Source organism: Daucus carota, chromosome 3, assembly GCF_001625215.2.
Source record: "Daucus carota subsp. sativus chromosome 3, DH1 v3.0, whole genome shotgun sequence".
Taxonomy (NCBI): Eukaryota; Viridiplantae; Streptophyta; class Magnoliopsida; order Apiales; family Apiaceae; genus Daucus; species Daucus carota.
The window spans coordinates 59,295,228-59,313,882 of record NC_030383.2 but is presented as its reverse complement, the minus strand read 5'-3'; the positions used below and the strand labels follow the sequence as shown (position 1 = coordinate 59,313,882).

The window sequence follows — 18,655 nt, the reverse complement described above, 5'->3', positions numbered from 1 at the left end:
GTGGCAAAAAAATCTCCACGACGACTGATTTATATAATAGAGTATCTCAGCAGAAAGAAGTGTTAGACTTAACGTTTCTGTTAAGAGACTAAAAAAAATTAACAGCCTGATATATATAATATTTTTAGTATTTTAATTGAGTCGTCGTGGAGATTAGGTAGGTACTTGATATATTTTAATAAATTTGGTGGACACTTTGATATAAAAACCATAATTTTTCTTGCTAGAAAACGTTCAAGAAATTGCAGAGGAAAACAAAAGCAATCAGATAAGCAAGACAAGCAACTCTGCATCCGATCCTCAACCTAGTTTCCCTCCTGTAATCTCCTTCTATTCTCTTCCTCTTGAGCTCCCTATACTTCATATAAATCTCTCTTTCTTCTCCTGCATTGCCCTTCTTTCTTTCACCATTTTCCATAGCTTCCAGAAAAATTCTAAGACTCCGATCCCCATTCAAACGCATCTTGTGCATGTCTTCTAAGTACAAATACGCCTCCCTCATTTTCACATCTTTGCCATACTTGCATCGTACCGTAGCTACTATTCGGCATTCAACAAACTCCGACGAGCCGAAACCAGAAAGTATTGTGGCGTACATGACTTGTACATCATTCCCATCCCAATGCGGCCGCACCGAAATTGGTGTCAGACTAGAAATGTTCACTGCCCGTTTCCGAATCGGATCAATAAGTATGCAGCTTAAGGCTAGGTTTTCCTTAAGCTTTAACATGCACTTGTTTTCATCACCTTCAAACTTTAATGGTATTTTCACGCTTTCTTGGCTATCAAGCAAGTCGAGCCAGAACGAGAAAGCGAGGAACGCACTATCACCCGTGTCCGTGACAATTACTTTCGAATGAATCCCCTTACTCCCGTAGTAAATATCCACGGCCGAATATATTTTCCATGCGTAATCTTGAGGAAGGACTCGCCTCGTCCGCCCGGGGCTCCCCGGGCGGACCATCGGGAATGCACCGTAGAAAAACGAGCGGTAGCCGCCAGGGAACTTAGCGATTGCATCTCGAACAAGAGGATGCTTGACGGAGTTCCAAGTTGCGTTACAAATGTCTTTCCACAAGTTATCTTTGCGGCAAAGAGTGTGCAAAAGGTGACAAGTAGAAGCCGAGCAGGCTAGAGATGGGCCGTCAATTTTGGTCAATATGTGGCTTTCTAGCACATCCGGGTCAATGCCGGTGATTGTAGTGGTTGCTCCACCTTTGTATGAAGAGATTGAAGCCATGGTGAATTCCAGCACTTCTTTGATAAATTTAGGCATTATATACGGATTAAACGCAGCATAATCAAAAAATCGTTTGCCCCTAGGCTTTCCCCATATTCTCTCTCAAATTATGGTTTTGAGAGTCGACTCCCAAAACTAGCCTTCACTTCTCCATTCTTCACCTTCATCCTTTTCATCCATCAAATCGTTTTCGCTCTCCCATCTTCTCCACTATTTACCAGTTTTTTGTTTTTCAATAAAATCGAGTGTTGCTTAAACCTCGAAGATTCCAATCGAGTTTTATTCTCGGATCTGTTTCGGATTTGAGTTTGGGCTTGATTGTTTTCTGAATAAATCAGATCTTTTGAAATCAAAGGTCCGATTGTGTTTTCCCGTCTCGCCTTTTGGCGTGTGTTGATTTAGTACCCAATTTTTGGGTGGTTCTGCGTTGTTATAGTTGTGGTTGTTATGTGTTTTTGTGTTATCAATGAGAATGATTGGGATGGAGTTTTGGAAGATCTGGCTTATCGTATCATTAATACTTTCGGCATGTCTATAGCTGGCTCCCGGCATGTAGATAGCTGGGGTATGCTTGGAACGGTGGCGATCGCATGTGCTCACCTTTCACAAATTATAGTTGTTCATTATTCGAGGACTCTTGTTCCTCATTGCTTAGTTTTTACAACTGAGTCGCCTGAACACCGCAACAGCCATGGAACTATTGTGAAGGTCAATTGTGAAGCTATCATTTTCGGGATTGATGTAGGCTGGATTACTCGAGAAGCTTTTGTAATCATTTTCAGTTTCAAGAATCCTTGGATTCAGTGTGTTAAGCAATCTGGAAACAATGCGGCTATTTGTTTAGCTCGTTTTATTGTTAATCAACCTGATTGCATTGTCAGTTGGGATTTGTCCCGATTAGACTTGTTTCAATTTAATGGAATGAATTTGCATTTTGTCAAAAAAAAAAAAAAAAAAACGCAGCATAATCACGACCTCTACAAAAATCGGTAGGTAAATAATAATATTGTACTGATAGATTAGTCATTGTCCATCTACTAATATGGAGTTTTGTTGTTATTGCACGCTAATTAATTTGATTTAGAATGATATGTCTACGACAACATTTTTGTATTGTCGTTGTCGGGAAAAGTTTCTTCTAGAATAAGCTTACCGTTTTCTACTTGAATTCTATATTTGTATATTCGTAAACACATGCCATGTCTGACCTAAAATGTATGTATGATAGATTCCGTGTCATCGTTAGAAGGTAAAATTTTACTTTAATATATATGGGTATATATATATTTATTTAGAAAAATATTGAAAAAATGATTCATATTCGTTACTCGATTAGATTAAAAATTATATTTTCAAAAAAATACATACCGAATTTTTTTCAAAATAAGGAACTTTTTACACCTTGTATTGATAATTTTCTAAATAATAAATATACAAACAGTGTAGCAGAATCCCAACTTGTTGTATGGTCCGTCTTCTGATATTAGCAAGTGGGGCCAAGCACAACCATGTCACCGAAAAATCGAAGTAAACTGTATAAATTTGCTTTAATATGGTACCAACTTCTGAAAAATTGATCTATTCAGTCTAGATTCAATAAACCGTTCGATATGGTTTTTCAAAAAAATATTTTGATCCGGACTAAGTAGTCTGAATATTGTATATTATAACTATCTTTTATAAATTATAAATATTAAATCTAAATTGTAAATTTTATTATATTTATATTGGTAAAGTGCTGGTGATTAATTAATATTATCATTTTCTTTTATCATGAATTTTAGCTTTATTTCTAATATAGGTTTTTTTTTTTAAAAATCGTTCTTCATTTCGATTCGGTCTGATTCAATTATAAATAGAATTTCATTCTTATTTGGTTCCAGAAAAAATGACTTTTTATTCCCTATTTTTTCCCAGAAAAAATGACATTTAATTGGGAAAAGAATATATACAAAAAGATAATAAATATTATAAGTCATCCATGCATGCCACAGGTATAAGATAGTGTATTATAACATAAGTACAAATAATTAATATTTAAATTTTTAAGATTGTATTCATTTGGATGGAATAAAAATAAAATAAAAAATATAAGGAAGTTTATAGGACAGAGGAAAGTATAAGATAATAATGACTAAATATGAGTCGGACTAAATTTTCTATGATGAGAATTATAGAAAAATATAATAAAAAGTGAAATGGGCATTATTTTCATAATATATGTATTAGATTTTTAGTAAAAATAATTTAAATTGACTGATCAAATGAAGTGATGGGACACCTAGCAAGCACACCAGCTTAATTAGGATCCAGTTTTCTCACATACGTATACATAGTATATTTTCACTGCCATAGCTTAATCGTAAATTTTTAATATATATATATATATATATATATATTATATGTTACAAAATTATCCAACTAAATTTAGTTCAGATTATATTTTTTATATTTAATATTTTTTTCTATTAAACATATGCTAATAATATTCGTATGCTACGCTTATTAGCCCTCTGAATTTTTATTAGTAGAAAAGCCCAATTCGCGATTAACCTCTTCCACGAACAAAGGCTTTTTTTTCCTGCGTAGTGAATTTTTAGAAATAAACTATCTGAGATGACATGGAGTTTCTAAATCTTGTTATAAAAGACTTTCTTAGAAATGCGTCTCAAATTTATTATATTTAATAATTTAATTTAAAATATAACAATGCAGCTGTGAATATTACAAAAAAATTAGCGAATATATTAAATTTTCATATACTTCAGCAATTTGTATATATCGTTTTCTGATACAATAATTATAATTAATTTCTACTGTCGGCAATATACCAACAATTATTATTGCTTCAAAATTAATTTTAGATTTATATAAAATTATTGAACAATAATATTTTGGCATGTATGTCTGAGTTCAAAAGTATTCATAATTATCCTGGTAATACTTAGGTTAAAATAAAAAAGAGTTTTACATCTTAAGCACAACAGAGACCGAATTTACAGGCCTTTCGTTACTGTTACTACAAAAAACGCATTGAATTGAATAATCATTTAGAGTCGGGATTCCCTGTCTCCTTATTATGTCTCCTTCTCTTTCTCTTTTTTTTATTGGTCAGTTTATTTACATCTCACGTGATCCTCTTGTCTCTCTTCTACATTACTTTTTACACAACAATTTTTATATTCTCAGTCATGTTGATTTGTTGCATAAAATATTAGCTCTATGATGTGCACTTTTTATCAAAAAAAATTAAATTTGAAAATAGTTTTATCAAAAAAATTGTATTAGTTGTTTCTCTAAAAAAATGTATAGGAGAATTTCCTTCATATATCAAAAAATTCATTATATAGAATTTAATTTTAATAGATTAAATATTATATAAGAAAACATTTCAATATTTTGATATAATTTTAGTCATAAATAAAGTATTTTTTTGCTTTCTAATTTAATCATATTAAAAATATGTTTTCGAAAATTTAATTAATTATTTAATATAAAAAATATAATAGTAGACATTACTTTATAATATTATATTTATGTCATATAAAAGAATTTAGTTGATTATGTATTATATAAAAAAATATTTTAATAATACTAAGAACCTTATATATATTTGAAAAAGTTTAACAGTGAAAAACTATCCAAGAAAAAAACAAAAAGAAACTATAGATCACGTGCTCAAGGTAAAGAATTGATCAATAAATAAGAAGAGATATATAAAACTGACCAATACAAAAGAGGAGATATATAAGGTGACACACAAAAGAGACGGAGGATTCGGACTCAATCATTTATCGGTGCAAAGCCTCGAATTTGTTTTTCCCAATTCTTCTGCAACTCAGCCAACTTAAGGGGATAAAGAAAATATTGAGAAAAATTCGAAAAATCATTCACTTTCATGTGCTCCTGCTGTCAGAAATTTTTTATTTTAAGATAGAGCAGATGTTCGGTTCAACAAATTTTGGATTCATGCATGATGCTGCAAGCCTGCAACAACTTGACATATGACTCCAAGTCGTCCATGTGGTTTCGTTCATTTTCTTACGCACGGATTACCTGCCCTAATAGATTTATTCATTTAACAAGACTTCGCAAGAAACCCAAATCTATTGACTTCCATTCTTAAATATTTATTGACTTCCAATCTTAAATATTATTTCACGCCGCCTCGGAAGTTTACGGGCTCAAGTATTCCCACATCCAAAAAAATAAAATACGATAGAAAATTAAAATATTATATATATATATATATATATATATATATATACACCTATATATATATATATATGGGTTGCACTCCACACAGAACACTTTAAAAAAAGAACAACACAGAACACTATCATAACACTTCATTTTTCACAAATAATTATTTGTTAAGGTTATAACTACATAGCTAAACACTACTTAAACTTAATATATGAATTATAACATCCAAACTCATCCAAATTATTGATATGAAATATTATAGAATCCAGAACAGAATCCAGAATAGAATCCAGAATAGAATCATATAAATATATTTTTTAAACGATTATTTTACATAGAATCATTTTATTTTTAATAAATATTTATTATTAAACATGGTGGATACTATTATCATTCATAATAAAACGTTATTCAGCTTAAAATTTGAATTTAATTCAAGTTTTAGATGAGATTCTATATTTGATTCTAAAGTGTTCTGTGTTGTTCTTTTTTTAACAGTGTTCTGTTTTGAGCAATGGCATATATATATATATATATATATATATATATATATATATATATATATATATATTAAAAAATAATGATCAGGAATAATTTTAATATATATATATATAATGTTATATTTGATTGTCATGGTACTTTTTTTGAAAATTAATTAAACCCCATGACTTATCAATTTCCGGATATGTCACCCGGTGTTGGTCTTCAAGAAAATGACTTCAAATATCAGTGTTGGAGAAAATGACTCCAACTTATAATTTTACTATTTAAGACGCTGCGGACAACGATTTAATATTTTGAAATTATAAACATTGTTTCATGTAGTGATTTATTTTAAAAATGATAAATCGTGTTAGTTAAATGTAACACAATGTGACGTTTTCTTTCAAAAATTAAAATAATGAATTATCCAATATTAAAAAAAATAATATATTGAATCATCCCTCTTAGTTTGTTATCACGGGCATCACTTCTAAACTTTATGACATATGGGCCCTTTTATCGTGTCACGGTCTATCTTCGTTATATAAACACTAAACTAAACCACCAATTCTGTACCACTGCATTCATCCAGCTTTGAACTTTCAGATATAACACAAATCAATTTCGAGCTGATGTCGAATTCTGCAAACTCCGGTATAATTCCACCATCGTACCCTTTAATCGGCTCTCTTCCGGCAATCTTAGCGAATCGAAACCGGCCGATCCAATGGACATCCGACATTCTTTTGGCTTCACCCTCTTCAACTTTCATCCTTCAGCGTCCATTCGGCGAACAGAGTGTCTTGACAGCAAACCCTGTCAATGTCAAGCACATGTTGGAGACCAACTTCAGAGTCTACCAAAAGGGTGAAGCCTTTCGGACCACTTTATCAGACTTATTCGGTGAAGGCATGTTCCTGTCGGATGGCGAAAAGTGGAAGTCACAGCGACAGGCTATGAGCCATGCATTCGACAGTGAAGCATTCTTCAACTACTATCAAATCTTGGTTTCTACTAAGCTAAATGAAGACCTCCTTCCTATCTTATCATCTGCAGCTGCTAATGAAACAACTCTGGATCTTCAGGACATTCTTGAGAGGTTCGATTTGGACACAATCTGCCAGGTTGCTTGTGGATATGAGGCCAAGTCATTAGAGCCATCACTACAGTTCTCTGAAATAAAACAGGCTTTTCATGATTCATTAAGGATAATCAATCAAAGACTTACTGAACTTTCAGCTCTGGTTTGGAAAACTAAGAAGCTACTGAATGTAGGATCTGAGAAGACGCTCCGGGAGGGGATTACGCGGATCAGAAACCTCATCACAGACAGAGTCGCAAACAAGATGGAAGAATACAACAAGAATAGCTCACTGGAATCCCTCGATTTCTTATCTTTGTTGATAATGTCCGGCCAGTGTGACAAAAAGTTTCTTGAGGATTCAGTTATCAACTTCATTCTTGCTGGTCTGGAGTCGACCTCGGCTGTACTAACATGGTATTTCTGGTTATTATCTAGCAACCTAGATGTGGAAAACAAGATTCTGGAAGAAATTAAGGTGTCTTCAGAAGACAGTGCCAACTTAGTTTACATTTATGCTTCCATTTACGAAAGCATGAGGCTCTATCCCTCTGTTCCAGTCGACTCCAGGGAAGCCATAGAAGATGACGAATTCCCTGATGGCACGAAGGTGAAGAAATGCTCAAGAGTAAGTTATCATAATTACGCGATGGGAAGGTCTGAAAATTTGTGGGGAGCCGAATGGCCATCTTTCAACCCTGACCGATGGTTAGCTAAAAATGAGGATACCGGGAAAATGACTTTGATACTAAGAGACTCTTTTAGCTACCCAGAATTCCACGCAGGGCCTAGAGCTTGTATGGGCAAGGACATGGCTATCTGGAAGATGAAGACTGTAGCCGCTGGTATTCTAAAGCAGTTTCATGTGGTGTCTGCCCTAGAGGAAGGAGTTGAACCAAACTATATTTCTTTCTTCAATTCTAAGATGGAAGGTGGGTTTCCAGTGAATATTAAAGAAAGGGCTTAGAATATTAGTCATATACATTTGGCTTTACCTATTAGTACTTTCAAGTTTCATTTGATGATAAGTATCTAGATAAAATTGCAGATCTATTTGTTCAAATATGGAATCCCTAATCATGTAACAAAGGCAATTGTTTCTCACAGATTACGCCAAGAGTATTTACTGCATTAGTGCATGGTCAATAAACAAGCTAGTAGCACTTCTTATTAATTTTTAATACAGCATATAGAACTCTAGACTCTTTTGGTCCAACAGTCTTACTGATTACTAGAGTAACATACGGCTACTACCTTAGCAAACACAAGTCGTTTGAAGTTTGTTCATTCAGTTGCTTTGCCCTTCCGCCTGCTGCTACTGCTAGTCTCTAATAGATAACATACCATAGAATCAACATCTTCCCCAAAAATGCTGTATGCCTCGATCACTTGAAGATAGCTGAATCCCATAGCTAGTACCATCTGCATGCTGTTGGTCAGTACAGTAGTTGGTAATCCATGCTCGTTCCCACCTTCAGCATTGGTTTTGCTCCCAGATGGTCCTGATTTCAGAGTATGAAAACCGTATGTAAGAACCAAAATTGCACCATTCATATATAGGAAGAGAAATATTTATCATGCCTAGAGTAACTTTGGCACACAAAACAAAAGTAATCAAGGTATATCCACAAGAAAAGTGTTCTAAACCCATTTAATGTCTATACTTACTAGCACCAGATGATGATGGTTCAGCACCAGCAGCAGAAGTAGAGGATTCTCTTCGTCCAACTTGCTTGAACTTGTCCTCAGCAAGATACTCAGCCCTAGAAGCTTCCATCACCATGCGTTCCATTTCTTTCTCGGTCAGCTCCAGATCTGAATAGAAACGTCCCTCTGCTAGCAGTGCCTGTTAGTAGTAATAGATATGGACAGAACAAAAAAAATGATAAGAGACGATAATTACGTCAAGGTGAATATATACTAGCTTGTATGGTTCTAGGAGTACTTGCATTATCAATCTGTTGTTCTTGCTGAGCTTTTATTGCAGCTGATACCTGATCCTTGTCAACGTTTGACTGGAAAAAGAACCATCAACATAGAGTCAGTTGACCACCATTACGAGATAAATGCAAATTAGTGAATTCAAGCATTAGACCAATAAATCATGTTTCCTGACTAGATCCCAAGGGGAAGCGGCAGAGAAATCAATACCTCTAAGCATTCCAAGATTAGTATGATACAGAGGACCTGAATCGTTATTTTTCTGGTTCATGACTTAAAACAGCACAATACTTATTAGAGTTATTGTAAATTATTATTACTGGAACCCTTTTCTTTGAAGAACATTGCATTAACTGAAGCAAAGTGATTTTCCAGTGTATACCAATCCCAGTTTTGTTTCGGTGATGGTTTAAATGCTTAGTTCCTGCTTGATTTTCAAGAAAGAATAATGAACAATGCAGAGCAAGCAATCAAAATGATAGTTTCTATGTCCAAGATATATTAAATTTACAGATAAGTGTAGTAATTATCTTCAAGTGGGTTTGAATAGTTAATCATGTAACAAAATTGGAGGATTACTATTGGTTCATACTAGGAAGTCACTGAAGGAACTCTTTTCTTTATTACTAGATAGTTGTTAGGAAGTACAATTAGGATTTACTTGTTCACCAAGTTTTAGGACTTCTACGAGCCAGTTTGGTATTGCTATTCTTTCTGGCCAACAAGGCAACAACAAGGTTCAGTGAACATACAACTTCGCTTGTAATAAGCTGGCAAAGCTACAATTTGTAGCTTTTGCGAAAAACCAAGTTCACAACTTACGAAAAAACAGGTCGTGAAATTTTTTGGATAAACTAAATTTTTTTATTCACATTAAATTTAAAAAACCAATATCCAACTTCTTTTTGCCCTTCAACATGAAAGTTTTATCAAAAATTAGCAAAACCCAAAATATTCATCAGCTTTTTCCAACTTTACTTTATTCTCAGATTCCCACAAACAAGGATGTCATATAGTTACAGAGGCCCCGGTGCCAGGGGACAACACCGTAAACCGTTGAGATGATATATTATTATGGCTCACATAACACTTCAATATAATAATGTTAGAATATATAATATGATTCAGGTAAAGCATCCTCCTAGCACCTTGAAGTTTTAGGAAAACTATTAATTTAACATGGTATAACAACTCAGTGTTTGCGGAGGTCTCGGGTTCGATTTCTTTCCACCGACAGTATCCTAAAAATATATTATGGACACATAGGAAAATTATCGACCCAAAGATAGAAGTCCATCATCCACTCTCCCACTCACAGAAATAGACTTTCAAGTAGGAGTGTTAGAATATACTATCGATCCTGTCACCAATTAAACAAATAACTACATTAAATAAATTATTAGTTACCAATTAATTTAGATTTTTTCCTAATAAATGAACATAATTAGCACTTACTTTACCATTTAAGTGAATATGGACAACAGTATAGGGCTGGACAGAACAGTAAATGTGATCAAAATGAGACAGAAGGAGTATATTTAAAGGCCAGTTCCAATTGGAACTACTTATGTCTTATTAGTTGAGGAACTTGGGGGACCTAGTTCAAAATCTTCCAATTTTCTCAATTTGACCTAATCCAACCAATTATTAGGTTTAATTATTCAGATTTGAATATTTATTTGAGGATCATGTTAATAATGATTGAAAAAGATCTGAAACATGTTCTCCAAAATTTAAGTATAAAACATAAGAACATATTACAGATAACAAGTTTAAGAAAAATAGAAAAAAAAATAAATTACAGAACATATGTTGAATAATATAGTAGAAAACCAATTGTAGAACATACTAACACTACAAAGAATATTAATGATTTTCATGTAATATGGGTTCCCTATAGATCCTTACCCATATAGGTGTATAGGTGTATTTTGTATAATAAATTATATATCAGCCTATGTTATAATATGCTTTTGTAGGTTATTTCAATTAATTTCCTTCTTTGTGCTTTTACTTTTATACTCAGCTCTCAGCCATCAAGTATTCTATGGAAGTTGAGAATCTAAAACTTTTATTGTTCATTCTGATTTTCATGTAATATGAGTTGCCTGTAGAACCTTACCCATATAATATTTCGTATAATACTCTATTATATATCGGTCTATGTTATAATATGCTTTTGTAGGTTATTTCCATTATTTTGCTTGTTTGTGCTTTTCTACTCGGCTCTCAGCCATCAAACAGTCTATAGAAGTACAGTATATAAAACTTCCATTATTCATTCTAATGTGTTATTTATTATTCTGAATGTTTAATTTACAAATATATAATATCTGTATCACTATGTATAACTAAAATACAAATAAGATAACATATCACATCATATATGTTGTATGCACAAATAGAAAACCACATTATTTGTACATAACAAAATTTATGACACATAATTAAACATATTATTTCTTATGTGTATTCATATACGTACAAATGGCCAATAATATGTATAAGCAAGCAGTAACAAACTACGCAAATAACCATATTTAACTAAACCACATATATTATATAGACAATCAGATAAGATATAATCAAAAAGTGTGTGTGTGTATAATAATCGAGATATTTATGACAATGTCAATGCAGCCAGAACACGGTATTGTCCATATGGCAGTACTTGCCAGCACAAACTTTCTTTGCAGCAGGCGCAGGCTTCCCGCAGAAATGCCAAATTGGTCCAAACGTTGTAATATACTTTAGTTGATTTGATGAGGTAAATTATACATTTATTTTGAGCTTTTTGAGAATATATATAAGGACTATTTCTGTTTCTACTGATTCTCCACAGAGATAAGTGGTCTATATCCTCCAACATATTTGTAATATTATGACCAGTATCAATCATTTTGAACCCTAACCTGTGATGCATCAAATATTTAAAAAACACCAAATGAATTGTGCCACCAGTTTTTAGGCAACCTTCATCTTTAATTACCCAATATTAACAACATTCCTTAATTGCTATAGTAATACCAGCCAACGATACTAATAATCACCATATTTATGACTCTGATACAGCTACATCACATAAATCCAGCACATAACACTCCCAGTGACCCTAACACCTCAAAAAAAAAAAACTGAAAGTGAAACTACCAACAACCCTACATAAGCCACTCCCCAACCCAATTTCAACTGGTGACTGGACAACCACTAATCTAAATGACGGCAAGCTTGAGTCGAATTTAATTTAAACCTTCATTATGAATACCACCATCATTCTTCTGCTTTTAAAAGACCTACGGTCCATTATTAAACGACAGGGAAAAAACAAGGTAAAAAAGGAGAAAAAGAATTCAAAACGAAATGAAAAGGATCAAAGAGTACTCAATCAAAGAGATCCAAAACGAGGAAAATAGGCAAGCAGGAAGATGCAGTAAAGTGCATCTCTCCCTAAGCTTTAGAAAATAGATGCAGTCCAACACACACACACAAGATAAACTATATAATCTATTTTAGTATTTCTTGGTAAAATTACAACTTAAACTAAGACGGGTGCACGAAACAAGTTATAAATGCATCAAATATTCCATAACCAAAATTAAGACAGAATTTGACAGAACTTACTCCTCGCAGACTACTAAATCCAAGTCCAGCACCAACCGTCACTCGTCGTGGATCAACAAGTGAATTGTAATGATTCCCATGATGGTAGCTTAGTCTTATAGGAGGAGTGTCAGTATTGTAGCTTCCTTGAAATATGTTGATAGGCTCTGCACAGAGTTATCAATAAATAATATTATGAATGAAAAGTTTTAGTGAAAGAACACTTAATTTAATCTTTTTACGAAACTTTATGACTTGTACCTGCACTATAAGAATAGATGTGAATAGGCCGATTATACATCTCACAAAAAGCTTGAATTTCCATATTGTTTCCATAAACCTGGTAAACATAGGAAAATAAACAGGTTGCTGAACATCCAATTAACAAAAAATAACTTCTGTGCAAAATATTTTGTGTTTTGTGAATAATCTAACTATATAGATGCATGTATCATGCAAAGATATTCATATGTAAAATCTGATTCAACACAGATTTATAACATCTATTTTTTCCTATGGTATGGTATCATAAGTAACTATATCTATTATAATACATACACTTTTTATAACGCTATATATACACACACGCGCGCGCACATATATATATATACACATCTGCACAGTGTGCGTGTTCTGGTCCTAACTATTCCAGTCCGCATACTCTGCTGATGATCTGCACAGTGTGCACATCCTCAGAAAACAAAGTAACCATCTTTTACAGTTTTTTATGCCACTTGCCAACCTCCCCACTAGTGAATCGTACAAAAATCTGTATAACTTGAATTTGATAGTTCAAAGCACTAATATACCCAGCATGTCACCACTACCAATAACAGATTGATGCAGTTTACAGACTGCACTTTTGTTTCAGGTTGCAAATAGTCAAATTTCTCTTACTAAAAGATTCAAGTGCACCGTGATGAATAATATTGTACATATAACTTAAGTTTAACATCATGATACTGTGATAGTAACTTACCAAATTTCTTAGACAGATATTTTAACATCAAACCAGAAAAAGAGGAGTTTTTCTAAAAAAAATCAGTTCTTTTTCTTGATATTTAAACACACTTACGCACTCATTTGACAAGATCCAAACACTCGACCTCCAGTAAGCGGAGCGATGGTGATGCCATCTGACCAAGAGTCAGATGGTATCCACAATTTTAAATACAAAACATTCAATTTTATTAAAGGGTAAGTTCAGTTACAAGGAATTAAATACTTGCACACATAGTTGTCCCCATTGACACTCGAACCTTGAGCACTTGTTACCAAGAGTGAGGGGGATCCACTTGGCTACGGCTACACCTTGCAGATGATAATTTGTTACGCCATGAAAAATGGGAATTATTCCTTAAATGAGCAGGATCATTTGCTGAATTACGACATTATTATAACATATTATGGGATTTTTTTTCCTTTTATTTCCTGTAACCAAAGGATTTGCTTGATGATTCTGGTTTATCTCTACTATAAGGATGGGTGAAGGGAACATAGTAACTGTAGTTATATAGTTATGGAAATTTAGATCGAGATTATGTTAAGGAAAGTTATCATTCGAAGATAGGTATATCGCAGAGAAGAGAGAACTTCAAGTCTTCAACAAAGGAAGAATATAAGTCTTTTTGATAGAACGTTCTGTAAGAGATCCTGGACTCGTGCACATGATGACACATGCTTCATTACATGAAAAAAGGCATATATAGGTCCAAACGATATCCAAATCATGCACCTAAGAAAGTGTACGATACGGAACTGAAGAATATACCGCCTATTTTTGCATCAGGCAAGTTCAGAATTGATAACTTTCAACAAGAAAAATTTATATTCATATACCTTGTCCCTTCTCTTTCTCTTGCAATAAGAAATGAAGCCTTCAGTTATAAATTGAGAAAAGTGATCTCTTTCTCTCTCCTGAGCCAATAAAAAAGTAATTACGTCATCAATCATATTAAATGAATTTTGCATAATTCCAAGAAACAATCACGCCTGACACCAATAATGATTGGCACACTAACTATCCATTAACTCTTAAAAGTCTAGTCTCTGTGAACATTTTAAAGTAGACCTTTAATGGAGTGAGGTCACCATATTAATGTGATATGTACAGAAGAAATCCAAAACAAATATTGGATATTCTTTTTAATACATCAAATATAATAACCTAATATGAAGAGCCAATGCAATATGTTATCTGTAAAACTAAACAACAAAATAAAGGATGACGAATGCCCTACAAAGCACATGCTGAATGCCCTACAAAGCACTGTTAGATAACATAGAATTTTAGACCATTAAATATATTTATATATACATGCATTTTACAAGCCAAATCTATGACAATTCTTCTCACGTCATATAACTTGCTCCAAATTAAGAAAAACAACAATCTTTATGTCTCTTCTTGTGTCTTTTTTGCTCTCAATTAAAACTGGCAATTCTGAATGCCCTATTTCCCGATTACAAAATAAATTAAACTATTTTATAGAATCACAATGGAAAAAAGGATCGATTAATTGTTTACCCAGCAATAAAAATCAAAATCAAAATAAAAAAGAAATATGTTTCACAATATAAATGAGTACGTCCAAAATAATCTCTCTAAAGTAAAAGCTAGCATATATACGACTATCGGAGAGCGTCTAGCATTACACTATGATAGTAACCAAATTAGAACACTGCTGACATAGTAGAAGCTTACCATATAATCAATGCACATTTGTCTGACCAGATCATACAACTCAGAATCACCGTAAACTTGATCTGCAACAGCCCGAAAGAGGCAGTTGCCATCCTCTAACATTCTTTTCACTTCTAAACCTGTTGCACGTCTTAAATCAATCTCAAACTGGTGTTCTCTCTCCTGAAAGAAATAGGAAATATGTGCATCAAACAATTTCAGTAACTTAAATGAATTAAATTAACAAAAATTGCTTACACCAGATAATAGTGCACATGCATTAAATCTACTTATTCTATATTGGCCATAAAAATAAGTAATATATAAAACTGAAACTCAACTTAACACCTATTACCCTTCTTCTATCCCCAAGAAGTTGCTAGCTGTCATTAAACACTCTAAGATACACACTTGAGTGCTACAATACAATTCAACATGCGTAAGTACACACTTGGTTATTTTTGCTTGAAATGTAATCGAATAGTCTGCCAGGATTTGTTGCTTATACCTAAGGTAATAACAGAAACATTTAGTTTTATACGCATCGGGCGACGGTCTATTAACTGAAGGAACTGAAACTTACTGCATCGCTGTAAGAGGATCCGAAACGTGGACTCTGTTCATCGGCACTATTATAGCCCTCATTCTCACAATGAGACCTAGGAGAAGTAGGCCGAGATCCAGTTGGTGAGGTCCTGGTTGGAACAACCGGCCATGGTGTCGCTCTCCTAGAAGATCCACTCCTTGTCGCGTTTGAGGAACCCGATGAAAACCTCCTCGGATTGACATTTCCAGAAAAAGGTTTAGGCGGTGGCACTGGAGGAGGAGGAGGGTGGGAACATCCCATCCCTGTCCCGATCTGCCTTTCCTCCTCCACAATCCTCAAACCACCACTTCGTTGCGTCAAATCCCGAACAACATCTTCCCCAGCCTTCTCTTTATCAAGAACCTCCTCATCATCCTTATCAACCTGCCCTAAAGATTCATCACTTTGCACAACCTTACTCTCATCTCCACTTCCTATTCCAGAAACCTCCTCAGCAAAATCCTTTTCTTGAACTTCCTCAACAATTTCCACTTCCGAAGTAACAGCCGAATTCTGGGAAGGACCAGAAGAAGACGGACCAGCCCTCTCACCCTTATTAGAACCTCTCTGAACCAAAATTCGAGTCATTTTATATCTTCCTCACCTCAAGACCCTACACTAAGAAAATAAAAAACTCCAAAGAAAGTACAAGAGTTACAAAACTCCACTTTTCGATTTATCCCGGGTTCTTGCTTTCGGCAAAGTTACACCAATTCCACTAAAAGATTTCTTCTTGTTCCAAAGAGTCAATCTCTGCATTCCCCTAACAATTCTCATGAGAACTCAATCCTCCAAATTAATCCAAACAATAAACAAAAACACCCTTTATCTCTAAAATTTACTCGAATTTACCCGATTTAAGCCCTAGAAAAATTCACCGTCTTGGGAACCAATCCAATCTGCATCAAAATCATCACATAATCAACAAAACCACATAAAGATTAAAACACAACAAGATTCAATCTCTCCGCATAAAAACACATAAACATTCAATCGTTCAACATAAAATCGCATAAAGATTCAATCTTGACACAAAAGATTCAACAATTAAACCTAAAAGATGAAAAATTGAGCACTTACAATTGCTTTCAATTGTAACCCTCCAAGTTTGTGTCTCAAAGATCCAAGAATTGGGTACGAAAATGAGAAGAAATGTGAGAGTAAGTAAAGAAAGGGATTAGGGTTTTTGTGACGAAGAGAAGGATAACTTGGAAGGTAAAGTTCGATATTTATATGTAGAGATGTATAGAATCAACTATAGATATGGGTATTTGTGTGTAGAGGCAGAAAACTCAGATTCGTAGAGAGGGGCTAATTAATTGCATTTTTATGGCATCATATCACTTTTATCAATTTCATTTTTTACGATTGTCTTGGATCATAATTAATTTTCTTAAAAAAATAATTATTTTACGACCAATCAAAAATCATTTTTAAATTTTAGGTCAATAATATTTCTTCTCCAACTTTTTTTAGATTTTACTCCCTCCATTTTTAAATATCTGTTTTTTAAATAATTAAGACACAGACCAATATCAACCATCATTACTCTAAATAACACATACTTCAATGTGTTTAGAATGATGAAGTCTGCACATATTCTAAAACTGCAGATATTTTGAAACAAGAAAAAACAACTCTAAAAAAACAGATATTTAAGAACGGAGGGAGTAACTTAGAAGGAGAAAAAAGTTACTCCTAAATTTTACATATTAATATTCATTCTTTTACTTTCTTCCTATTAAATTTTACCTAAGGTATTCATTAACCACTCAAAAAAAATATATTATTTCAGAACCAATTAGAAACCACTCCTAAATTTTATACCAAATAATATTTTAAAAATGTTATGTATTATTATTATTTCAAATTGTTATAAATAAAAAATATAATTTTAATAAGGTAATAGATGAAGTGAAATCCCACTACAAGTAAGGATGAAAACGAGTCGAATAAGTACGAATAATAGTATAGTCAGAATTCGGTTCGAATGCATAATTACTCAATCAGATTCGGTCCGGATTCGAACTAAAATCATATAAGTTTGTTAAGATTCGACTTGAGTCTGAATATCAGTATTCGTATATGATTCAGCTCGACTCGAATGGATACCAAATTACTCATGTCTGTATATTCGTATTCGAATTTGTGGAAGACAATTAAAAATTATGAATGCTTATATAATTATTTACTATAACTAAATTGAAATCATTTGTGGAGTATTATTTCAATATAAATATTATTTATATGATCTATATACATAATAATATACATGCTTTACGAATTCGATTCGAGTATCTTTATTAAATATGTATATTCGAGTATACCCTTAATTTAATCAAACTATTTTAAATAAATATGTCCGAGTCCAAAATGGTAGGATTTGGCTCGATATTCATTCCAATTATATAATCGGATTTGAATTAGCTCATTTTTTATATGAATGCGAATTATATTCATTTTTTAACGAGTTGAATCTGAGTTCGAATACGAATTACTCGGATTCGTTTTCATCCCTAACTACAAGTCTCTAGACATTGGTCAAATGTAGCCTAACATAAATGAATTGACTATATATTTAAATAAGAATAATATGGGTGGAATGAACAAAATTTATATATTATTTACAATTTGTAGTTATGATATGATTTATTAAATTGTAACCATGAGTTCTGGAACCCTTAGTTAAATAAAAATCAATATTTTGGTAATTTTTTTTAAATAAAACTATATCTTAAATATTTTTATTCTGGAACAATTTTTGTCTTAGACAAACTAGTTTTAGATATGTGATCAATATTTTCAAATTAGGTATAAAAATGTAAACGGCCTATA

At 33.0% G+C, this 18,655-nt stretch overlaps 3 protein-coding genes across 3 annotated transcripts; 1 reads left to right on the top strand and 2 right to left on the bottom strand.

The window, feature by feature from the left end:
• Nucleotides 1–223: 223 nt before the first annotated feature.
• Nucleotides 224–1,240, bottom strand: LOC108212814 (F-box protein At2g27310). The gene has a single exon (XM_017384526.1). The coding sequence runs from the start codon at nt 1,238–1,240 to the stop codon at nt 224–226; it is 1,017 nt and encodes a 338-aa protein (XP_017240015.1).
• Nucleotides 1,241–6,463: 5,223 nt separating this feature from the next.
• Nucleotides 6,464–8,191, top strand: LOC108212813 (cytochrome P450 94A2-like). The gene has a single exon (XM_017384525.2). The coding sequence runs from the start codon at nt 6,562–6,564 to the stop codon at nt 7,975–7,977; it is 1,416 nt and encodes a 471-aa protein (XP_017240014.1). The 5' UTR covers nt 6,464–6,561; the 3' UTR covers nt 7,978–8,191.
• LOC108214492 (OVARIAN TUMOR DOMAIN-containing deubiquitinating enzyme 6) lies at nt 8,091–17,118 on the bottom strand. The gene is made up of 9 exons (XM_064089728.1): nt 16,901–17,118; nt 15,818–16,719; nt 15,256–15,417; nt 14,391–14,468; nt 12,813–12,891; nt 12,573–12,718; nt 8,960–9,025; nt 8,679–8,856; nt 8,091–8,512 (listed from the first exon to the last, which is right to left on the bottom strand). Exons 2-9 carry the CDS (start codon nt 16,406–16,408, stop codon nt 8,295–8,297), a joined length of 1,518 nt encoding a protein of 505 aa, XP_063945798.1. The 5' UTR covers nt 16,409–16,719; nt 16,901–17,118; the 3' UTR covers nt 8,091–8,294.
• Nucleotides 17,119–18,655: the final 1,537 nt, after the last annotated feature.